The sequence below is a fragment of the Anneissia japonica genome, unplaced genomic scaffold (genome assembly GCF_011630105.1).
Source record: "Anneissia japonica isolate Jap-2015-1 unplaced genomic scaffold, ASM1163010v1 scaffold287593_len981703_cov172, whole genome shotgun sequence".
NCBI lineage: Eukaryota > Metazoa > Echinodermata > Crinoidea > Comatulida > Comatulidae > Anneissia > Anneissia japonica.
In genome coordinates this window covers 395,988-422,412 of record NW_022726550.1, presented here as the reverse complement: position 1 = coordinate 422,412, position 26,425 = coordinate 395,988, and the positions used below count along the sequence as shown (strand labels likewise).

Here is a 26,425-nt window from a genome sequence, read left to right as displayed (position 1 = left end):
AACAATGGGCTCAGAGCTTCAAAAGAGCTTTCTTTGTTTTTGTAGGTATCTTTGATCATTAGAGTAAGAATGCTTTGATCTTTTGTTTAAATCACTGCTATGTCACCTACTAGAGGTAATGTTTTGATAGGTTAAACACTTTTGGTACTAGTGCATATAAGCTTGCTAATATGGATAAATTTTTTCATTCCTGATGATGACATAATTAATGTCGAAATATTGAATCCCAACACGATGGCGTGTATTTCAATACTCGGAGTATGTACTATACTTTCTTATCTGAGATTAATCAGTGGACCTTTCGGTTTTTGCAAGTTCAATTACACCATTTCGTTATCGGTTAATCGTCATCGCTGTCTTTTTAATCATCACCGTCATCTGCCATTTTATTAGGTTGTAATTAATAGTAAAGTCTCTTAACTCAAATCACAACTCACAAAAGCTATCAGGAACCACCCAAACTTTGCAGTCCATATTTGGATTCAAGATAGGAGGATAAGCAAAAGTAAAGCTTCACGAGTCTAATACTAGTAATCAAGTACCATAAAATTATCATCGTCGTTATTGTTGAACATCATTTTTATCAGCAACAACATTCTCGTTATCATCATGAATTATTCATCGTATTCGTTCAATATTCCTTTCATGTTGATATGAAAGGGTCTACATAGTATATATCGCTAACACCATCATCACCACAATCATTATCATCACCACCATCAACATCATCGTCACTGCTAATTTTGTTTTCAATTCAAGTCGATAAATTATCCATTCGCAGAGGAACCACCAGACAATCATAGCATATATCCACAAGCATCATTATCAAAATCACCAGGTTTCTTTCTGAAATAAAACAATATTAAATGTTATAAATATGTATTGAATGGGCATCCTAAGGAGTAGTCAAACACATGGAATATACTTATTTATTTTGCACACACGCATGCAGGTGATAATTCATAAAGGTACAAACAAGATACCCAGGAAAAAATCATGAGAATGATAAAGAAATCAAAACCGGTAATACAAAGACTATGAAAATGGGCAAAAATAAAATTAGAAAATTAACAGAATTTCTTTAAAAGCCCTAAGCTTTTTCTATACTATCATATTGGCATAATGTGGGTATGATGACGTCACATATTATCAAATTGTTTAAAAAAAGTTGAACGTCACATTTTATGTGACGCTTTTCGATGAAATATAATGGTGTAGACAATGCTTAACAATAAACTATGTCCAAGCTATCAAGTTTGCGGAAAAGTATACGCGTGATTTGTCCATACACAGGTATCTGTTGCATTGATAACTGAGCTTTCAAACAAAATTAATATTTCTAAAATGGAAAGGCGGATCTAATAAACCAAGTGGTTGGAACTATACAGATAATTCAGTAAATAATTCGCAAAATTATCACAGCAATAGACATCACTATACACTTTGTTCTATTAACAATGCGAAAGCATTGTTTATTACACAATAGGATGCAGCCTGGAGGCATGTCTAGGGTATTCAAATGGCTGGGGGAAGGGGGAACCGAAGATGATGTGGAAGGACTCGATGATAAAGTATGTGGCGATAGCTGCTGGTTAACTATTTTAGGGTAATTTTTGATACAACGCTGTTGCAGCCCCATCATGTCATTTGGAACAGAATGCATATCAAACGGGCAATTTAAAAATAACCACTGAAACTCACCTTAGCATCATTAATTTTCGTTATTAATATCATAGCCGTCCATTACCATACCATCATTATTAACCATCAACGTCCACATATTTCCTTGTTTTTAAATCGATCACAAAACATTCCAGTCAGGTTGGAGGACAGTCCACAAGCATTTAATGCCTTTTACTACGTAAATAATTAATAACTCATATTAACATGAATCATGTTTTATAGCAAATAAATTAAATTCAATATGTTAAACACACTTAGCGAAAAAGGATGTTCAGCCCGCCTGCAACACTCCCTGGACATCTAAAGATCGTATCAAGTTTCTAAATTGAAATTTAGATTAATATGGCCCTGGACCCACAGAATTGGTAAGGGAACATTCTCCTCTGACAATAGGTTTCAATACGATACGATACGATAAAACACAGCTATGAGATATGGTTCCTTAAATACACCCATATTACTAGAAAAATATAGAAAATATAATTAAAAAACACATGTTGCACAAAGAGAAATTGCTTAAATTTAAAAAATACAAGATGCTAAAAGTTTAAAACTAATATTGCAGGGATTACCGAGTTGTGATGAAAATGGTCTTCATTCGCCACTCCTGCTTCCACACCGGCCAAAATATCCTGGATCCGCTAATGTAAACATGAGTTTCAGCTAAATAGCAGTCACAGCAAGTAAGCTAACCATCCATGTATTACTATAGGTTAATTTCTCATTATTTTACAAGCCCCAATGCATTGAAACTTACCTAATGTTTAAGCACAGGTCTACCATTTCATCATCATCTCTGTTATCCCTGTATCATCTATATCGCCATTATTACATCATCATCGTTATCCTCATTATCGTTATCATCGTCCCCATGAGCACTTATGTCTATCAGTTCTCCATCAGAAGAGGCACTACTCCAAGCAGCAAATTGATTTGATTTATTCGGAAATTCACATGCATTATCAAAATGAAAACACAATAGATATGGCCCGAGTTTCACATCACGTCATTTCACAACCCCACAAAGTCGCCTTTGAAACTTTCAGACATTCAAACATTATCTCACAACTTACCTTTGCAACTTTTAATACACTATTTCATTATCGTTAATCGTCATCACTGTCATTCATCAGACATTCAAACTAATATTATCTCACAACTTACCTTTGCAAGTTTTAATACACTATTTCGTTATCGTTAATCGTCATCACTGTCATTCATCACCATCATTTGTCATAGTATATTGTAATAACAAAGTCAGCTTAAATCGCAACTCACAGAAACTCAAATGAACTAACTACAACTTTAAAATCTGTATTAATCATCACTATTAAATATTCATTGCTACCGTCATCATCACAATCATCATTAGTTTTTTTTTCATTCCACGTCGACAATTAGTCATCGGCAGAAGTACCACTATCCAATCAGTATATTAGCATATTTCCTCAAGCATCATTATCAAAATCACCAGATTTTTTTTCCTGAAATGAAATGAACTTCAAAGTTATAATATAAGTATTGAAGTATATATTTAATTATTCCGCACACATGCATAGGCGACAAATGTATTCGTCGCCTTGCTACTGTCTGTGGACAACAAAATTGATATTTCTGAAATAAAAGACATGCTATTAGTTATTATCTTGGATTTACATACACTGAAATTTAACAATAGTAAATGAATTTCATTTACTATTGTTTTACATTTACAAAATTACAATTCATAACAGACTCCGACAAAAACACTTCTGAAGATGTTAAATAAACGAGTCATAAACGCATGTTCTAATGTACCGGTACCAATTTATTGAAACAAATTCATAGGGATACAATATTTGGTATAGGGGCTTACAATCATGATGTGATTAAAAAATAGACAGACAAAAAGAGACAAAGACGCATTTGTTTGTAAAGATTTATTGCAACAATTTCATAGGTATACAATTGAAGACTCATTGAGGCAGCACCTGCTACCAGTATCAAATACTGATCTAACCCACTATAGGCACGAATAAAAAAATAAATAAAAATACTACGATTTTATATAAAGTGCTTTACAGGATGGGCATTGGCTACGATATTAGTACAATTGTTTTTTTCTACACAAACAATCCTATAGTGATTAGTTGACTTACTTGGTTTGATGCTTGGATGTTCGAGGCGATGTCTTGCTGCGTTAGTAACTAACCTGTGGTCCCGTCACATTTGCATATAATCAACATAATTAAACAACTGTTTTATATCGGCCTAAGTGTTAGTTCAATTTTTTCATAATACATACATTCATAAGTCTAGTTGAGGCTGTTTAATATGACAAATTGATGTTGTCAAAATTTTGCTGGATATATTATGATCTAATGTGGTCAGATTATCAGCATCTAGTGACAGTGGCCTCATGGAGATTTGAATGCCTGAGGTTTAGCCATGGAATCCATGGTTCATGGTTGATGATAGGCCTAATATAGGCCTATCATCGCAAATCTGTATGGTACGATAATCATTAAACCTTGTTTCCAATATGTAATCTAGTTTCCTATAAAGTATTAACATTGCATAGTATCAACAAGATCTCCACCAAAATTATTATTAGCTTGTTGCTCTGAAAAAGTAGAGCCTAATGTCTACATCTGTGTGTTAGTAGAAATGGATGCAACATCACATTTTAACCAAAAAGTTATTACTGTATATAGATCTCTTCTTGGTTTCAATACATGTTAGTTCTTACTATGGTTGATGCTTGGATGCTCAAAGACGCGATGGCGTTCATCAAATCAGCCCGTCAAGGAGGATAAAATGGAAGACGCGATGGCGTTCATCAAATCAGCCCGTCAAGGAGGATAAAATGGAAGACGCGATGGCGTTCATCAAATCAGGTTTAATATGACAAATTGATGTTGTCAAAATTTTGCTGGATATATTATGATCTAATGTGGTCAGATTATCAGCATCTAGTGACAGTGGCCTCATGGAGATTTGAATGCCTGAGGTTTAGCCATGGAATCCATGGTTCATGGTTGATGATAGGCCTAATATAGGCCTATCATCGCAAATCTGTATGGTACGATAATCATTAAACCTTGTTTCCAATATGCAATCTAGTTTCCTATAAAGTATTAACATTGCATAGTATCAACAAGATCTCCACCATAATTATTATTAGCTTCGTTGCCCTGAAAAAGTAAAGCCTAATGTCTACATCTGTGTGTTGGTAGATGGATGCAACATCACATCTTAACCAAAAAGGTATTACTGTATATAGGTCTCTTCTTGGTTTCAATACATGTTAGTTCTTACTATGGTTGATGCTTGGATGCTCGAAGACGCGATGGCGTTCATCAAATCAGCCCGTCAAGGAGGATAAAATGGAAGACGCGATGGCGTTCATCAAATCAGCCCGTCAAGGAGGATAAAAAAGGTGCAAACGTGAAAGGCTCCAGTTGCCAAATATATAATTTCATTAGTTTCATATTCGAAATTTGAATAGTGGCGTCTACGAAATTTACGTGATTCATAACGTAATAACAATAATAATAATAATAAAATATACAACCTATAATAACGATTAAAAAAGCTAACATTACGACAGTATAATTAAATATTTTAAATAAAATAACAGTAATAAAATAAAACCTACGAAATAATTATGTGCTGATTATGTGCATGTTAATAGAATAAGGTAGATGCAAGTTGTTGTATTCGACTAAAATGAAATTAAATGCAATGAAATGAAATAAAATAAAATATGGGACGATTAAATATAGATGCCAAAAGTCAAATAACGTTTAATCAATTCCAAAAAAAGGCCTAACAATTCTTTGCAGTGTTGGCGCAGAAACTAACTGTATGGCGCCAACAATTTTTGTTTTGTATCTATGGACGTCAGTATTATGACATCCACTTGTAAGACCTGCAATACAACACGAGCAACATTGTCATTAGTGCACTTATGAGTAACTTTGAAAAAATGATAATAAGGTGGTACAGGTGGTAGTGAAGTAATGTATTATATAAGCATACCTTTTCCCAATCCCATTAGATCTATCGAAAATATGTAAGCTAAATACAGTCACTTAGATCTATTTGAATCACAATGATAACGTCGAAGATGCAAAACCATTAAGTATTAAGTCACGACATGCTAGTAGAACCCGTATGTGTCTCGTTTCAGAAAATGCTATGATAGCAAAGTAAATCTGTGTCTCGTTTCAGAAAATGCTATGATATAGCAAATTAAATCTGTGTCTCGTTTCAGAAAATGCTATGATATAGCAAAGTAAATCCTTAAACGTGTCGCTATAATGCTTTAATTCAGCCATTTTTTAAAGCTAGGCCTGACATTATTAATTAAATAACTTCTAATAGTAGGCCTACATTATATATTTATTAACAATAACCTACAGGCCTATTAAATGTTAAATGTTTACTATGGTACTCACCAGCTGTGTCTTTCTCTGTTTACACCCTTCTCCGCTGCTCACACTAGGAGAATAATAAAACGGACCGAGAGGTAACGGAACTCTCTTGTTTAACCGGTATATTCAAAATAGGAGGCTTAACTCTGATTGGGTGTTATTGTATGCATGGTTGGATTAAAACAATAACATCCAATTAAAATTAGAAATTTGTGGACAAATGATGTAACTGATAACAAAAGCCACTGCCTAATCTAAAGCACCTGTTTGGTACTACTCCAGTAGTCATTAATTTGCGAATTCTTTCTTGCCGATACTTTTAAGCTGATTGATACCGTTTTAGTGTAGTATATGCGAACTTAATTTGTTTATGTAAATGAGTATATTAATCCTAGGTATTTTTTTTATATTAATGTAAAGACGGAAAATATGAAATAAATATGATAGGCAATTGATGTAAACGATAGTACAGATCCGGATGGGCCTGCCCACAGGGCAAGAGCCATGATTTTGGTTGCTTCTAGCAACCAGCAGCAGTCTGTCTAGCAGTTGCGGCGTAAGCCCCCATCGAACAAGTCAATGACCCCCTGGCCGAGCTCGTCGGGCATTCGGATGAAGATATGAAATAAATATGATAGGCAATTGATGTAACAATAATTACAGATCCGGATGGGCCTGCCCACAGGGCATGATCCATGATTTTGGTTGCTTCTAGCAATCCGCAGCAGTCTGTCTAGCAGTTGCAGCGCAAGCCCCCACCCCTATCGGACAAGTCAAGCCCCCACCCCCAGCCGAGCTCGTCGGGCAGTCGGACCAAAAAAATAAATAAATAAATATAGGCCTACACCAAGCCAAACCAAGCCTATATGTCTTTCACACTGAGTAAGTGCCATTTCCGGCCATCCAGAGCTCCATTTTTAGAAGAATCTCATCTCTTAAATCCTCCCCCTCCTCAGGCATACAAGCTTAACCCCCTGTCGGACAGCTTGGGGCTAAGATGTCCGACTGGGGGGGGGGGCTAAATATTTATGGGTGTAACTATAGTGCGCAGCATTATCTGAGGGCCGAATGCCCGAGCCGGGGGTGGGTATGGGAGTGGGAATCCCCTCCTCCCAAAACAAGATTTAAAAAAAAAAATTGGGACTTTCAGATGGCCGGAAATGGCTGGGATAGGAAAACTAGGCCCATTTTTTTTTTTTTGGTCCGACTGCCCGACGAGCTTTGGCCGATGGGGTGGGGAACTTGACCAAACCGATGGGGGGAGGGGGTGGGCTCCCTCCCCCCGCTCCTATGTATTATTTCATTCTGTGTAGACCCCATAATGTTCCAGGGATCCTAATTTTGGAAAAGAAAGTTACACAGGGACAACTTATTTTTTCTTACATTGGTTGTACCATAGAGTTGCTGTTTTTTTGCTATACTGTGTGATTACAGACAGGGCTCACTCTGTGTCGAGGACGAACTATAACTGAAACACGAACTATAGCTGAAACATGACGTTAACATAAGAAGCCACGCCCCCTCGGTTGAACCCGTAGTATTTAGCAACTACCGTGTATGAGCTAAGTTTTTGGACCAAATTTTTAAATCCCTGTGCAACATTAACTCTACAGCTGACGTCGTTATCAATTGGGCAAGCGATCGCCAGCGTTGGAACATGGTTGGAAGCTCTTGACCGCCGAAGCCAGCATCACGTATGGCACTTGAATGGTGTTTATATCGATTGACCTTCCGGTTCACTTTCTTCATCGTCATATACACTACTTAAATGATGAACATAAACCTGGGCCCTATCTATATTTACTTGCAAATAGGCCTATAGTTATGATTAAGATATTTGCTTACGGCAACACGTAGAAAGGATTGTTGGTCCAAGATGGGATTCGATTTTCTGTAACTCTATTTACGTATAGATTAAATAATGAACTTAAAACTATCTTATATTTACAGTAACTGTTCTATATATCTCTAGGCGTAAATCAGTATAAATGTATACCAATATATATATATATATATATCAATATATAGCCTAATTGGCAAAGCGAACATAATATACAAATTACTGGTTCAATATACAAGCAATATTCATTACAAACACGAGGTTGTTGATAACAAAATCCACGACAACGAACCAATATCTACATGCTTTGTCCAATTATATTGTACCTGTTTCTTAAAAAACGAACACTGTGATACAACAAAAATACGGGTTCGATATCTATTGATCTACCAATCTTACTTGACTAAATGGATGAAAATCAATAATAAGCTAGATCCTGGGGGAAAAAAACATTAATTTCAATAATCCTTCACTATTTTAAGAATAAACTTTCAAGAATAAATATTTACTCTAGAAAAAATCCAATTGAAGTGATTGTCGATCGCTTTATTTAGAGTGAAATTCACTCTTTAAATTAAAATGCAAAATACTGGATAAAAACAATGTTGTGGAAAGAATTGATTGATCACGGCTGAGATAAACGTAAGTTCCCATGGTTCGATTAGTAGAACCAAGTCTTAAGTCAGTATAAATGTATAGATCAATATATAGCCTAATTGGCAAAGCGAACATAATATACAAATTACTGGTTCAATATACAAGCAATATTCATTACAAACACGAGGTTGTTGATAACAAAATCCACGATAACGAACCAATATCTACATGCTTTGTCCAATTATATTGTACTTGTTTCTTAAAAAAACGAAAACTGTGATACAACAAAGATACGGGTTCGATATCTATTGATCTACCAATCTTACTTGACTAAATGGATGAAAATCAATAATAAGCTAGATCATGGGATAAAAAAAGACATTAATTTCAATTATTCTTCACTATTTTAAGAATAAACTTTCAAGAATAAATATTTACTCTAGAAAAAATCCAATTGAAGTGATTGTCGATCGCTTTATTTAGAGTGAAATTCACTCTTTAAATTAAAATGCAAAATACTGGAAAAAAACAATGTTGTGGAAAGAATTGATTGATCACGGCTGAGATAAACGTAAGTTCCCAGGGTTCGATTAGTAGAACCAAGTCTCTTTTTTTGGAAGGTGGGGGGAAGGTGGGGGGGGGGGGGGGTTATGACGAGACAAGTTTTACTTCTAGTCATGATCCCAATGAGATTGGTTTATTATTCGTATTGTATTGTATACCATTATTATTTCCATCATTGAATAAATGTCATGAATTTGAATTTGATTTTGAATTTCTCGGATACGGACTTAAAGTACACATCAAGCTCGTGTGCACTTTAAAGGATCCGTTGCATCTTTCGGAAGAGTAGGAGATTACCCCGATGCAATGATTCATTTCAGCCTCTGTTTTGTTATAGTTTTCATATATAATTTTCAGAATAATAATATTTTGATGTCAAAATTTATCTGAGCCGTCGTCTACATAAGTTGTACTCGCAAAATTACCAAAAAAAAAAAATAAATAAATAAATAATACAATAATAAAAAATACCCAACAAAACAACAATCTGATAAATGATCTTAGCGAAAGTGTAATACGGTATTTGTCTCCAACTCCCGCAATACATAGGATGTTAAAAAAACTTTTAAATATTTAAGAGTTATATTTTAAGGGCGAATTTTTACTCAGAAAATGTGAAAATGTTGTATATTGTTTAGGCTGTATTTCAAAGTTAATACACGTTGATTGAAGAATATGCTTTCGACACTGGCTGTTCCAGTAACAATAATAGTAATTAAATCACATATTCATAAAAACGGGATAACTATAAACATATACTGTTTAAATACCTTTAACAATGAATGTTTGAAAACAACATGTTTAATTAAGGAATTCTTGTAATTTCTTATAATCATAAAATCGGTATAATTATAAACATATAAATACCTTTAACAATAGATGTTTGAAAACAGCATGTTTAATTAAGGAATTCTTGCCATTTCTTATAATCATAAAATCGGTATAACCATATAAACATATACTGTTTAAATACCTTTAACGATGGGTGTTTGAAAACAGAATGTTTAATTAAGGATTTCATTGTAATTTTTAAATTTTATACATGCTATTAGTAAACATCCAGTACTCGACCATGAGAAGCAAGACATTTTTCTTCAAAGGCTTAAATTACGTTTATTCTCATCCGGATTCTGATTTACACCTCAAACGACTATCGGTTGATTAAAATTAAACAGAATGACAAAATCCAATCCAAATGAAAAACATGACCAAACAAACGAATTTTAGCAAGAGTGAAGAAATGAATTGACACAAGAGGCAAATTAGGTAGCATTATACATATTTTTAGTTTATTCTTCTTGAAATAATTCTGTTAGCGTACTTGGTCTGAACTGAAAAGAAACCTTTCCATCAAGTGGGGGTGGTGGGGGTATATTCAGAATCCGTGGAGCAGCTGGAGCGCAGACGGCTACTAAGTTCTGGAACTACGATAATAAACCTGAGGGCGTTTGTTTACTAAACAGAGCAGAACAGGAGGAGCCTAGCCTAGGCCTAGGCGCTAGCCCTAGCTTCATCAGATTTTATCGGTATCAAAATCATAGTACGAAACATTAAGAAAGTTTTCCGATACTAGATGACTCAAGCAGTGACTTCTAATGATGGACATGTACAATCTCCATCGAAGAAAGCAACGTTTGGGCTGTTTGTAGCAGGTGCGTGCGGAGTTGTTGTTGGTGGATTGTACGCCGTCGCGACCCCGTTCGTGCTGCCTGCTTTTCGCCGTGTATGTTTACCTTACGTACCTGCTACATCAAGACAAGTTCAAAATGTATTCAAAATTCTTGCTGGAAGAACGGGTACACTGGTTGACCTTGGAAGTGGAGATGGAAGAATTGTGAGGAATATTTTTGTTTTGTTCATAATTATCAGGCCCGTGTAGGTAGGATTTTTGAGCGGGAGGTGCGTTTTGCAACCGAACCGAAGTGGACCTTACGATAGGCGACTGTTGTTGTTAGGGATCCCCGCGAGGGTGGGGCGAATCTTCTGGAAGCTCTGACAAATTAGCATTTTGAAGGCCTTTTTTAATGGATTTCTAAAATCCATAATTTGTAATATCCTATTATAAATTTTCATTCATTTTGAGTACAGTATTGTCTAGGGACATACAGTAAAGCAGGAGAAATAGAGGGTGGGGGTGAAGGGAGGAACTTGCACAGACAGATGGAAAATTTATGATTATGGCACCTCAAAATGGCCGGAAATGGCACTCTCAGACAAACTTTAATTATGATTTTTCTTTTTTCTTCCCCCTTGATCCACCACTGTGAAATTGTAATTTTTCATGTCCTGTACATCTGCAGGCCTATAGATAACATTCTTCATATTATATAGATCAATCTGCAATCACCGGAGACGATCAATTTTTGACAAATTTCATACCACATTTAAAAAATCAACGGATAGATAAGCTGGCAAATTTATAATACAATGCATGCTATAGCATTTTATGATAATTAGGAACGATTTTGTAAAATCATAGGTTTTAAAAAGTGGACCTTTTGGAGTATGGGGGGGATCTGCACCCTCTGCCCCCCCCCCCCCCCCGCCTACGGGCGTAATTATGGTAATAAATCATATTGATCAATATCGCTTTTATAGCAGACTAGGCCTAGGCGAGGCCTACATTACATACAATACAATAAGACATAATTTTTAAAACCAGGCTTTACCCAGGTTTTTGTATTTGCTTGTACTGTACAGTACTTCTATCAGTATTCATTGTTAATTCCAGACGCCTAAATGTGAAGCCAATAATGAATTTGTGTATGTAGGCCCTCTACTAGGGTCATCCATTATTTTCATCATTTTCACGAGCGTACAAAACGTACACTGGGGGGAGGGGTTGAAGGCGTGTGTACGCTTTAAATAAGTACAAAAATGACGATTTGGAAATTTTAACCTATGTTTTTGTGCCTAGCCTAGAAAGCCAAAGTTTACTGTTATAAATTCACTGGTAAATGTTCAGTTTATCAATTGTTTATACACAGCGTCATCTTACATCCCTGATTAACTACGTGTTCATTTAAAGTTTACCTAGTTCTGCACTCCAGTACAATAATAATTCAAAGCCTAGGTGTGGACGCTAGTAAATCTAAGTGAATTGAAGGTGCTTTAGTTATTTAATGGTAAAATAAATGCCTATGATAGAAAGGCAAGGCATTCCACCAGAGGCCTGTTAAGTATTGCTGTACAGTATATGGATTGTGTGATTCTGAGTGGATTTCCGTTACCTTATGATACATTAATATAATTCTTGGGATTGTCCACATTTCATAGGCCTATAATTAATGTTTGACAGGTAAATGTTAACATAGATAAGACTATAGCTATAAATTGATAAGCTATGATTCTAATAAGTATAAGATCTCATTTATTGCAAACTTGGTCAAGTCTGTAGATGAGTAGGGGGTGATTTATGTGATGCTGAAATGTGATGAGAGAAACATTTAATATAAATTAGTTAAAACACAATTTTTAAAAATGCATGTCAAAAGCTAGTAAAGGCATTGGTGGCCACATTTCTTTATTTCATTTTCTTTTAAAAATTTATTACAGCTGTGAAGACTGTTAACCCATTTTTAATGGCTCTTTAAGCATGTTAGCCCTCCAGCTGAGACACATGGCGTGCAATGGGTGGAAATGAACCAGTGTTTATTACACTTACACTCTCGGTTAATCAGTTTTTATTGACATAATGACTTTTTTTACTCATTTTAAAGCCAATAAATTAAATAACCTGTTACATTTTGTTTTTTTAGGACAATAAATTTCAGCATTTAGGTCAAATTTGCTACAATATCTTAGGGACCATCCATAATCATCATTTTCCCAAGATTGCGAAAACATACTTTATGGAGGAGGGAGGTTGACAGTGTAGGCATATTGTGTACTTTTTAGTATGTTAAAATGATGACCTCAAAATGGCACAACTCATCAATCATTCTACTGTATACTTTTTCTGAGAATGACTTACTTTCTTTCGTTTAATAGGTAATTGATGCTGCAAAACATGGCTACAAATCTACAGGATATGAGCTAAACCCGTGGCTCGTCTGGTATTCCAAGCTAAGTGCCGCCAGGAATGGAGTATCCAAAAATGCCCATTTTTACCGCACAGATTTATGGAAAACTGATTTATCAAATTCGCAAAATGTCGTCATATTTGGAGTATCATCTATGGTGAGTTGTTAAAATTTTGATATACTATTTTCCCCCCCGAATAAATGCACACCCCATAGTGCTTATTGCTGAGAAGGGTTTGTTTGCGGGAGGCATTTATTTGAGGAGCCGTGTATTTCTTTGGTGTGAAATGGATACCTTAATACTCTATTTATAAGACGCCCCTTAATTTCACTGTAAAATATGAAACTGCAAGTCAAAATGTGTTATTGCGTGATTATAAAGACCCAACCAGGTGAGAAAAAATGTAATTCTACCAGAGTACTGTAGAACATTAATATAATGTAATATTGTTTGAGTAATAGAATGTGTTGAGAATGATTTTGCTTCATTTAATTTTGCTTACAGTCATTTAGAGGGGCATTTATTCAAAAGAGGTGCTTATTTTAAAGTAGGCTACGGAGGGGGTGCTTATTCGAGAAGGGGTATTTTATTAAAAGTGGGGTGTTTATTCAAATAAATACGTTACTTTTATTATTATTATGTTGATTTTTGTGGTTTTCTTTGTTGTTGCATTTAGTATGAATATCCAGACACAAAATAATTTTTGTAACAATGATAATTGTAGCTATAGGAAATGTTTATGTGTTAAAAAAAGTTTGTGAAAATGAAGTATCATGGATACTTGTGTTCATCTCAATCTAAATTATTATTTTTTTAGATGCAACAATTGGAACAGAAACTAGTGAATGAGCTTCAGCCTGGTGCTGCGGTAGTCGCGTGTCGTTTTCCTTTCACAAGCTGGTCACCGTCACACACCATCGATGAAGGGATAGATTCTGTATGGCTGTATGACATAACAAAAGTACTTGAAGAAAATAATAAGGACAATGTAGACACATTTAAAGCAGGGAGCTGATGAATATTCATGTTTGAGAATAGAACCTAATAAATATTCATGAGATATGTATTGAAACTGCTTAGTGGGTATTTTTAATTGTTTACAGACCTTTTTCTACAACAACACTCCATAAATTGATTGCTAGCCACTTTTATTTAAAATTTAATCATTGTACCAAATTTAGAAATTGAAATTAGAAATTGCAGCTGAGCCTCTGGGTTTGGGACCCATATCGGCCATGATAATATGGCGGCAGTACCAATATGTCTCCTGTCTTGCCTAACTCTAATGCAAGGATTATTCAATCAAAATTCAATTTAGTTCAACTGAAGTTCGACGTTAGCCAGATTTGAACTGTGGCCTTCAGCACCAGAAGTGGGATCACTGCTGTACCTCTCAGTAAAATGCTCAGCTCGCAAAAGATTATATTAGAACTATTATTTGTACAACTGTTAATTGATATAGATAATATTATGCTAATTTAAAAAAAAAGCTAATAGTTTAGGCAACTTGAGCTTCCTAGGAGTGGAGTTGAATGGCTTAGTGGTTAAGATGCTTGCCTTCTAATTGCAGTGTCCTGGGTTCAGTTCCTGTGACAGAAGGCTTTTTCTCTCGATTAAAAAAAACCAGGAAACAGTAAAAAAAAAATACGCTAGAAGTTTATCACAATTTCAAATGTGATTCCTCCCCCTTCCCACATTTTTTTTTTTAAATGGACATTACCATACTAATGTATTTCGCTGAAAACTTAATACAAACTGCCCTCTAATTCAAGACCCCTCTAATTCGAGACCACTTTTTCAAAATACCAACTGACCACCTTTCTTTTAACACTGAGCTTACACTCTAATTATGAGGCCCCTCTAATTCAAGACTGAGACCACCTTTTAATATTGAAGTACAAAGTGACAAAATGACCTCCAATTCAAGACCATATTTAAAAATGAAATCAAACAGATTCAGGTTTTTTTTTTTTTAACAATAATGCTCTTAAGTTTGAAAAATTGAACTTCAAAATTATTACACATGTATTTTCATAAATTTTTCCATCTAAATAAAGGTTTCTTAAGGGTATTATCCTTGAATAATCTAGTTTTTAAAAAGAATTTTTAGTTTTAGGCCACTGGCTATCATAACATATTCAGTAAATGTTTTACAACAATCTGTTAGCACCTATTACCAAAAAGTGCTGTTGAATCAGCTGCTTAGCCCTAATTCGATACAGTCCTACATCTCTGATTTTCTTCTTCAGCCATTTAATTGTTGCACTATTCCTCGGCCCTGTAGCCAATGGAGGGGGAGTGGAAAATTCTCCTGCTATATGTTCCCCTCCCTCCACCCCGCTAAAGTCAAAGATATGTAAATACAGTAATTAAAACTAAAAGCAAAAAATATTTTTATAGTAACAAAAGCAGTTATTGGGGGAAAATATTGGGAAATCTGGTCAAGATGGAACACCTGACATAATAGTATCATCCAAATATTTGTAAGGAGAGTGTCATCTGAGTGTTTCTCTGTAGTTATTCACTTTCATGTGAAAAGAAGTGGATATCCAACCCCGTAGCCAAAAGGGGAGGGGATAGGGCAATTAAAATTCAGCTAAAAACAATGCCGGAACTGAGGTGGGTGTGGCTCTTCTTGTACTTAGCAGAGGATGAGGTGAAGCTGTCTCTTATACACATCAAAGAGTGAAGCTACGGGGCTTTCTATCCCCCACTTTATGATAGCCATGATGAACTTTCAAACTCATTGGAGAATTGCATATTGAAGATTGGGAACATAAGGAAAGGCCGTGCACAAAAACAACATCTTTCTTTATGTAAAGGATGGACACCTACATACCTAATAAACCTAGCTTTATAGTCAAATAAAGTTTACTTTACAGTAATATTACAAAATTACAAAATATAATTTCTATTATTTTATATTTTTATCGAATCCTAATAGGCAATATTATCTAATTTTTTTTTATGTAGCCTCCGTATTTTTCGCACAACAAAACAAAAGATAACCAGTATCCCGATCCTGTGTAAGCCTACTCTATTATTGTTATGTACAGTTATAGCAATTAAAATTCTCATCTTTATATGGGCAAGAGATTGTAGTTCTTCTATAATTATAGGAACTCTATATTCTATCAATGAAGAGCGCCCTCGGGAGTTGCCGCTACGTTGGATTTAAAACGCGCGAAGGTTTTTACACTGTGTTTTTTTAGTAAGTTAAAAAAAAAGATTTATACAGAAGCATAGAGAAATAGAAGGTAGGTTGTACTTTTTTGGTTATTATGGCCCTATTGTATAGTATAGGCCCAGAGCCTAGGTCTAGTTCTAAACCGCCGGAATTCATCATACTCGGTCCCTTACATTAAGAAAGCTAATTAATTAGGCTAGGGCCTAGGCTAGGCCTAGCTAGGCCTAGGCGAATTTCCAGCTAGGGCCAAGGCCCAGCCTAGCTGGCCTAGGTAGTTAGTAGAAGAAAAGCCCATAGCCTGCTATGTACAGTAGCCTCTAGTCTAGTTAAGGTAGGCTTAGGCCTAAAGTACTTAATTAGGCCGCCCTAAATAATGTACTATGCTAGCCTCTAGCTACTAGAGGGTCTGGCCATGGGGGCCTAACCTAGGCTTAAGGCTAGCCAGTTTAGTTAGGTGGGGTACTGTATGTAGGCCTAGCCTACTACTAGGCCCTAGGGTAGAGAGTTGTTATGTTATGGAATCACTGTACAGTAGGGGTAAGGTAGGCCTAGATGTTCAATTCTATTATTTCTATATGAAAGTAGAGGAAAGGCCTATATATTCATGTGACCGTAAACAAATCAGCAATGCATGCACAGTCATGCTAATATAGAGTTGCATTATCGGTCACATAAATTTATTGATTCTGGTTAGGCCTAAATGGACGTCGGCCCAAGCCGCGGTGCTCAAGCTCTTCACAGCAAGTTAAATTTATGAATGTACTGTACCATGCATGAATCCACGGTGTACGAAAATAAAATCTTCCCCAAACGTGTAAGTGTTTATAGTCCTGTTAAAATACTTGACTAAACAAATTTTTGTAAAAACAAATGAGTTTCTACTCTAAAAAGCCATTATTGAACAACACACGATTGAATCGACAGCAAATCTGAGCACATGGGAAATCCCTGAATTGGTTGAATGAATTTTTGTAAACAGTTTGCGACGAATGTTTGACATTCGTAAAGAGGTATTTAATTACAATTTCACCATTCTTATTAGATGTAATTAAATTTGCTACAGTAGTATACAGTATGAATTTCTTTCAATCATTAAATAGACTATTGAATCATTGTAGTAATGACCTAGAAATAAGCCTATTTGTAGATTCTTTCACTCTACTCATGTCATGACCGCAATGTATGAGTGAGGCTGTTTATTCTATGCTCTCTGCATCCATACTTTGTAGACACATGCTGCACAGCATGGCATTACTTTCAAATTACAGAAAGACGTCCATTTTACATACCCCTTGATACCAAGGGGTGTTCGTACAGTAAATTGAAAAATTCGTACACTAGATCAGTTTCCTAGGCCTAGCCATCCCCTGCCATTGAGCGCCGATTTTAATAAATATATTCAACAAACTTGATTATAATAAGAAAAATACACATCTCTTTGTAAAACGTGAGCAATCGGACTTTTTTTATGGTAATAATTGGACGATGATGACTTCATCAGGGGCAAAGACCATTTGTAAAATCGACTATTCGTAAAATCTACATTTGTAAAATGGACATTTTATTATAACTGCAAATTTTGTTTTTGTTAGTGACGACGCAGGAAAATATGTTTGAGTTTAAAAACATTAAAAATGTTTGTTTTGTCTTACAGTACTTTATTCGATGATTAAATATAAGCATATTCGTTGTTTACTTCTTGCTTATGGCATACTTCATGCTCTCAGACGTAGTCTTTCTCGATGTTCTTCTTGTCGATCGGGGCTCGTTGCTCGACCTGACTAAAGACTATAACAATGTTGTTTTTGTTAAAAGTGACTGGTAAATGTGTTTCAATGAAAACATTAAAATGTTATTTACTTCGTGACGATTGGCTGTCGTACAGCAATACCGTACAGGCTTAGGCATAGAAGAATATTGTTTTTATTTCATGGTAATTAAGAACTAGTTTTAGAAGGGAACCTCCATGTCAAATATGTCAAATTCACTGTTGTCATTAAGCCCCAGTTTCCTTATTGCAGACCAGTAATGGCGATGACCAATGCACATCGTCTTTGCCTGCAGTCATTCATGACAAGAGGCATGATGTCAGAGGATGAGGTGAAGCGACTACACCGCCATGCTTGCACGCACTGCCAGGTCTACCACGTAGAAAATGGACACAAACCATTCATCCAGATCATCAACACAAACATAAAGCCATTTTCAATGGAGATACGTAACTGTAAAAATGAAGATGATGGTTCTCTAGTCTATGTACTGGTATGAAAATGGCCTTATAGCTCTGTATTTATATTTGATTTTTTATTAAGATGTTTCACTTTTCTGATTTTGATTATTTTTTTTTACTACCATTTGGCTTATATATGCTTGAACTGTTACCTTCCCAGGATTACGCCTTTAGACCAACTCACGTCTGCTGAAAAGTTGCCTGTTTAGCAGCTTTATTTCCCTGAATATATGTCTTAGAGAGCCACCACTGTTCAGAATGGGAATGATAGTAACGGTTGCAATTATGATAAAATGGTAAAATTTGTAACAAAAACTAATGAAGTCATGTAAAAAGTTGTGGTGAGCTGTTTATAAATATAATCAACAGTAAATATTTAACTGATATTAAAAAAGCCATTACAGTATCACTGTTCAGCTTGTCTTGCACGTTTTTAGCTCCAATCAGGAGCTCCAGAAACACTCGTCTGATTGATTAATAGGTCTTCTTTAGATGTACAGTACTGCCTCTTTTATACTGCCCTCGTGATACTGATTAATTAATAGTTGATTAATAGATCTATTTTAGATCTACTGCCTCTATTATACTGCCCTCATGATGCTGATTATTTGATAGTTGATTAATAGATCTTTTTTAGATCTACTGCCTCTATGATACTGCCTTCGTGAGGAGCTCTAGAAACACTCGGCTGATTGATTAATAGGCTTCTTTAGATGTACTGCCTCTGTTATACTGCCCTCGTGATGCTGATTAATTAATAGTTGATTAATAGATCTATTTTAGATCTACTGCCTCTATTATACTGCCCTCGTGATGCTGATTAATTAATAGTTGATTAATAGATCTTTTTTAGCTCTACTGCCTCTATTATACTGCCCTCATGAGGAGCTCTAGAAACACTCAGTTGATTGATTAATAGTTGATTGATTAATAGATCTTTTTTAGCTCTACTGTCTCTATTATACTGCCCTCATCAGAGCTTTTTGAGATTATGAGAATTTGTTTAAGGTATTAACTTCCATATTTATTATCTAAATCTTGAATAGAAGTTCCGGTAAATATTTATTCATTTGTTCGCATTTCTCCAAAGGTTCGAACTGCTGAGTCGGACATTTGTAAATTAATATCAGACTATCATGCAAGCGAGCTTGTACTGTTCCAAAAGACGGTAAGAACTTTAACAATAGATTATAATGCATACAGTGCATTTAAGTTAAAATTTGAATGCCTACATTTTTGTAAGATGTACTGTATTGCATTTCATGACTTAGTACAACATACGTTCCTAATATTCCTAATAATTATGTTCCTAATAATATATGTGTTCCTAATATATATGTTTCTAATATTTAACTAGCATACAGTATTATTAATATCCAGTAATTTGTAAACAGTAATAATAATAGATAGGTAAATTTGTGAATTAAAATCAATGAGAATCTTTAAATTTGCTTGCTGAAATCTAAGTACAGTATACAAAGACTTATTATTATCATTATAATCATCATTATTATTATTATTATTGATTTTATTAATATTATTATTAAAACTCTTTTGAGATGACAGCTTGACTCACTCAGAAAGTCATATTTCCATTGTTAAATTTTTAAATCAAACTTCAAAGCGAAACAAATGAACATAATCAAAGTGGAAAAGAAATTGCTGTATACACATAGCCATATGAATAGATAATATAATGGTAATCAGCATGTTACTAGTTCAGAATAGATTCCCACCCAGCTAATATTTAAAATAATGGCAATTTGTATGTCAGTGGTTCGATCCCCACAGCAGGTCATATATTCTTTGCTTTACCTTTTTGAACTGCTGTTCTGTACTAACAAGCACTGTATCAAAATGAATAATAATATTCACTTGCATATTTGTTGTATTTCTGTTCTACCTCACAGATAGACTTGATCGTTGAGAATAATACCGGTACTGCATCGTCCACTGATTGCCTAAACATCACATTGCCAAATTCAAACAAAATGTCCAAGAAGGATGCACAAATCGTTCTCGACAAGTTTGTTGCAGACAAATGGTTGCAAGTTGTAAGAAGCAATACATTTTGATATTTTACTTAATCTTTACATAGATTGTGAAAAAGTGTACTTATATACAGTGTATCAGTGGCATGGTCATTGATCAGTCCACAATATCAAATTTTATTTGACAAAAATATGTGATATGCTTAAATATGGTTAGGATGACATCACATTATAACCATATATAGGCATCCTGACTATATGGGCATACAGGAGTTTTTTTGTCAAAGAAAAATTTATAATGTGGACGAAGCATTCTGTTTTTCCAATGGTCCTGAATGAACCATAAATTCACAATTTAATTCACTATTCTACAAGGTACTGTACAAATGTTCTAGTACTGTATGATTGTTTTTTTAAGTGCTGGTTTGAGAGAAGCACTCTACAAATTAGTGGATTGTAACCCAAGATTTGAACTGTCAGTTTAAATAATATGTTAATATGTTAGACTTATATAGCGCTTAATGCCAACAAGCCCTCTAAGTGCATCACATTATTACCTCCGTTCATTGGATCAAGCATATATGGAACACATTGTCAGTGCCCTGGAAAAATTCCATAATGTTGCAGTTGTAATCAGCGCATTTTGTGTTTGAACCTGTGCCAGGTACCTGGTACCTACCAGGTACTCGTGGGTAGAGAGAGACAACCGTAGGTAAAATGCCTAGGCTAATGACAAAAGTGAAATGCACAGCGAAGCATTGAACCTCCGACCTTTAAGTTGAGAAGCAGAACCACAACCGCTGTGCCAAACCGTTCCTAGATTATAAAGCCAAATTCATTCTGCTTTGTCATGTTTCCACTGATACTGATAGAGTGGCAAGTCAAAAAGACAAAAAGAACAGGAGTTTGAATATCAGGCCTCAACCAAATGGCCTCCGGTATGACATGATTTTGAAAGGCACCAAAGCCAAATGGAAAGACACCAAGGCCAAACTTTCAAGTATAAAAGGGCACCCAAGGCAAAATTTGATTTGGCCTCAGTACTAATTTCTCACGAGTGCCTTGATTCGTCGGTAGCCAGGCTAGGCCAAGCCAAGCTAGACCTAGCCAAGCCATAGTTGTCAATGGTAATATGACTTTGTTTAGAATATTCTATTAATTATCGATTCAATGTTGGAATATACTGCGGCGGCCGGCGATCGTACAAAACAGTCAAATTTCAAGAAGTTTGATATCTTTGTGCTGTTGCTCAGTCCATTGTCATCGGAGAGGAAGCCACAACTCTAAACTGGCCGCGAAAGCTGCGATGACGTAAGATCGCATAAAGTTAGCTGTGCAGCAAGCACATGTTTACAACTATACAAAGGTCGTATTCGACTGGTCGTTCTTCGTTAAACCACGCCCACCTGCGTGCAGCGGTAATATTCTACTCAACGAAGACGACCAGTCGAATAGAAAACTTGTAATACTCGACAAAACAAAATGGCTGTATAGTTACCGCGATACACGTTGCGTAATCAAGATTGCTTCAACTTGTGGTAGTACGGGTTTTTCGTAAACAAAAATATTTTCATCCAGTTTTTTTTTTATTCTGTTTGCCTACAATAATTTTTTGACTCCATGTGGGTAATTATAATGTTTATTTTATGAAATTTAATCTAAGTTATATTAACGCAAATTTTGTTAATAAAAAATCACCAATCGGACATGTCTTTCTTTTTTGGTCACGTGGGTAACTTAACGCTAATTAACGCACTCTGGTTTACGTCAATTTTTGTTGTCAACAAAGTCTATTTAACGAACCAGTCGAATGAAAATAATACTCAATGAAAATTTGTTCCAATGAAATAAACCAGTCGAATGAGCCCATGTTTATATTGCAATAACCGCTAGAGTAAGAAGCATGCGCACACAACGGTAACCGCAAAAACAGTTCATATCAACAACACACATGGAAATTCTCTCATGTTCTGTTCTGTCACTGCAACCTGGCTTAGGCGACCTACGTTTTTGGCTTTCGTGTTTTCTTTGATTTAAACGTTCTTACTTAGATTTATTTTACGTGTCAAACCATCTATATTAAGCATCGTGAGGGCACTGAGGCCAAGGCTTCAAAAGGGCAGGCAAGTAGTGGCCATCGTCGTGCTTCATTTTTCAGGGGCACCAAGGCCAACTGGGAGGGCACCGCCGGCAATGGCCGCAGTTAAATTCGAGGCCTGTAACTATAGAAGATTTACACTTACATTTGTACTTCTAATCATTTCACAAGACAAATATCATTTGTATCTGACACACTTTATTAATCAAATTTTTATACAAGACCCACGAATTATGGAAAGAGATATGAAAACATACAGTAGTTATGTCGTTAAAAAGGAAACCCATTTGGATTTATGTGATGCCTTGTGTCATTTTTTCTATAAATACATAATATTTTTAATTTGATATTGTTTTTGATTTAGGTACTGTATGACATTGTAAAATCAGTAATAAATGATAATACTGTATAAACCTAGTAACAAATGGCACTTTTTATTGATAGAACCAAGGTCAGATTTCATTGACCCCACGATCCATGCTTGAGCTGAAAAGATACCTGCGAGATATTTATCCTGATGATATCACCGATTGTAACATTTGTCGTGATATAGTCCTCAAGGTAAACAGACAAACTTTATTTGTTGCTAAATGTCACTTTTCATCTTGTTCATTGTTAGCGCCCCCATAGAAGGTTATGTATTCACCACTCTCTCTGTCCATTAGCAAGATTATGCAAAAACTAATAAATGGATCATTATACAATTTAGTAAAATGGTACATAATATTCGAAGAAGGAGACAATTCAATTTTTTTGGAAAAAAGACAGGGTCTAGGTCACAAATTTGATTTGTACTCTTGAGCCTAAAATAAAATAATAAAATCGCTCCTCGTATTCAGGCACGAGCCAGAAAGTAATGTGCCTAAATACGACTGTTGAATCAATTATTTTCTTGAGGGTATGCTGCAGCACTCAGAAAAGAATGTCTGAATATGACGAGTGATTCCATTATTTCCTCGAGGGTATGCTGCAGTTTTGCCTATCATGCACTACAGTCCACGTATTGCTGGTATTCAGGCACAGGGTGGAGGTATGCACTTAATGGAGCAAATTGAGATTTGATGACACTATATACAGGAATAATACATCAAACCAGTATCTATTTAATACCTCATCCTTTGAATTTTTTGCTGTATTTGTTAGAATTGTGCCTCTGTGAGGTACATGCCCACTAACCACTATGAAGGTTATGTTATTCCAAGATTATGCAAAAACTAATGAATGGATCATTATACAATTTAGGAGAATGGTACATAATATTCTTTTAATATTCTTTTTCATTTTTTAACACAAATAGTATTAGGGCTATTTCTTTTTCCAAAGCTGAAAATTATCATTACATCAATGAGTACTTTTTGTTAGGAATATTCTACAATTTTTGTGCTTCTCTAGTTATTAAATATAAGGCTGATATAGCTAAATCTTCACCAATGATATAACTCTAAAGGCCTGTTTACACTGACAATAACGATCTTCTATAAAAAGCTAAAAAGCAATTGTTCATAAAAAAAATAAAAGAAATATGAGAATTTTTTACACTAGCGCGATTCGATAACAATTTTTCGTGTATACGATAAAAAACATTTTCACAATAACCAAATCAAATGATATCATAATCATGTGAAAACGATAAAATCGTTATTATTTTAATCATAGTGTAAACAGACCTTTAACAAACATTTTGTTTGAATTAATAGCTTTCATATTGTTTAAAATTTATTTATGGTTCAAATTGGCATTTTTTTTTCTCCTTCAGGGTAATAGCTGCAATAATGGAAACTGCACAGTACGATTGCATTTCCATTGCTGCAGAGATTATTTTCATGGTCGGTCAAATGCTAATTGTCCAGGATGCGCAACCAAATGGGTGTCGGGTGTGGAGAATGGTGAGTATTTAATCAGGATGCTGCCCCAAATTGCTGGATGTGGCAGTACCTATACTTATATTTGTAGGATATATGCTCATTTTTAAATCAAATTACATAGATCCTAAATTTTAGGTCAATAATAATATATATTTTTTGTGTTACTGTAATTTTGGGAAATTTTAATGAAATTAGGCCATCACATCTACATTTTTTGTAACTATTTTTTGCAGGTATATTTTTTTTTTGTTCAAAGAATTGACAACTTAAGTTTCTATTAAAAAGGGCCTGCCGAGAATGTATGATGATAATATGTCATAATTTACATTTTTTAATTTCTTAATTTTTCAAGTATATAGTAATATATATGACCATAATAAATAAGACATTCTTTTTTAGGGGGCCTATTATTATATCAGTTATGATTTTACGTATAGCTAAATTTTTGCTTTGTGTTTTTTGTTATTACAATCGATTATTTTTAACGCATCTTTCAAGGGAAACCTAGTTAACCATAAAATGCAGATAAAAATATTTAGTATGGATTATTTATTGCAGTTATAAATTTACTTTCTATAATATAAATGGAACAGGAAAGCAACTATTTGCATCAGTTAGATGACAAAGTTGAATCAAGAATCTTCAACAAAAAAACTGAAAGGCGTTATTTATTCAGTCAATAAATCAATCAATCAGTCAATCAATCATTTTTCAATAATGACAGTAGAAACTATGATATTTCATTCATCTTTTATTTATAAACTATTGTATACCTACAATTATGCCAAGAAATGGCCTACAGTTGGACACAACTACACAAACTGATTTAGAAATATATTGTTATACAAAAAATAAACAAATCCCAGAGTTTCGATATCCAAACAATTTCAGAATAGAAAATAAAGTGTTATACGATCATACAGTAGGCTGGCCATACACATAGCAGTAAGTCAAAGCCAAACATGTAATGTCTTCTGAGTTAAAATTTAGAGGAGCAGTAATCTCGGTCCTAGACAAAATGTTAGTAATAAGCAGAGTAATAAATTATAAAAGCAGCTTAATGTTAGTAATAAGCAGAGTAATAAATTATAAAAGCAGCTTAGCTCAGTTGGCTAAACTCGTGGTAGCCACTGTTATACAAGTTATGATAGTGCACCGTCTTTCGGATGAGACGTTTAAGGCATTGGTGCGGTGTGCAATATGGTCCATTTACATGTTAACGAACGCAGTGCACTTTTCGGAAAAGAATATGGGATTGTCTCCCCGTTTACTGCCCAATTCACCACCAGAAGGACCCCACTGGAAACAAGTCTTAGGACTTGGTGGGTTATCTTTGGTGTGATTCACACACTCGGATCCTATCCAAACCATATGTGTTTGGCTCACCTGGGATCAACATTTTGTTGTTACAGCCAAAGATCCCCACAAAGCATTGCACAGTCTGGCCCCAGCGAAAGAGTGATGGGCAACTCCGGCCCTGTACAGGTTCGGCTACCTTAACCTTTTTTTTTTATAATATACCGTATTAATAATGTAATTACTATTAATTTTATTGAAGGCACTGCAAATGATTCTGCATTTGAGGGGACTTCATCATCAGCTAGATTATCAAGGAAGAGGAAGAAGTGATCACATCCAGAAGAGGGCGCTTTTCAGACGATTGAATTCTGCTTCTGTGACTACAGGCAGCAGTATGATGTGCCATCCATCATTTAAGAAAACTGATGTTTCAACAGCCAAAGATAGCAAACTTCAAAAATGAGATTACTGTACTATTTTTAATTTTATATCTGCAGATTTGCTGTCATTTTGTAAGGTTGACCAAATTCTTTATGGCTAATTTTCACTATCGATGCAACTCATGTACAAAGTATAAATAAATTTACACCTTGTTAAGTGAGTTTACTTGTGTGGCTTATTAATTTTAATTAT

At 34.9% G+C, this 26,425-nt stretch overlaps 2 protein-coding genes and 1 long non-coding RNA gene across 3 annotated transcripts; 2 read left to right on the top strand and 1 right to left on the bottom strand.

The window, feature by feature from the left end:
- Positions 1-1,960: 1,960 nt before the first annotated feature.
- On the bottom strand, positions 1,961-6,159 carry LOC117113264. Its single transcript, XR_004446171.1, has 3 exons — positions 6,123-6,159; positions 3,032-3,167; positions 1,961-2,594 (listed from the first exon to the last, which is right to left on the bottom strand). It is a non-coding gene; the product is annotated as an uncharacterized LOC117113264 (long non-coding RNA).
- A 4,413-nt stretch (positions 6,160-10,572) lies between these two features.
- On the top strand, positions 10,573-14,194 carry LOC117113241 (ATP synthase subunit C lysine N-methyltransferase-like). The gene is made up of 3 exons (XM_033256532.1): positions 10,573-10,933; positions 13,090-13,278; positions 13,940-14,194. The coding sequence occupies exons 1-3, from the start codon at positions 10,673-10,675 to the stop codon at positions 14,135-14,137; spliced, it is 648 nt and encodes a 215-aa protein (XP_033112423.1). The 5' UTR covers positions 10,573-10,672; the 3' UTR covers positions 14,138-14,194.
- A 2,048-nt stretch (positions 14,195-16,242) lies between these two features.
- LOC117113239 (non-structural maintenance of chromosomes element 1 homolog) lies at positions 16,243-26,389 on the top strand. The gene is made up of 7 exons (XM_033256529.1): positions 16,243-16,379; positions 18,331-18,571; positions 19,630-19,707; positions 20,450-20,593; positions 23,073-23,189; positions 24,385-24,514; positions 26,052-26,389. Exons 2-7 carry the CDS (start codon positions 18,338-18,340, stop codon positions 26,120-26,122), a joined length of 774 nt encoding a protein of 257 aa, XP_033112420.1. The 5' UTR covers positions 16,243-16,379; positions 18,331-18,337; the 3' UTR covers positions 26,123-26,389.
- Positions 26,390-26,425: the final 36 nt, after the last annotated feature.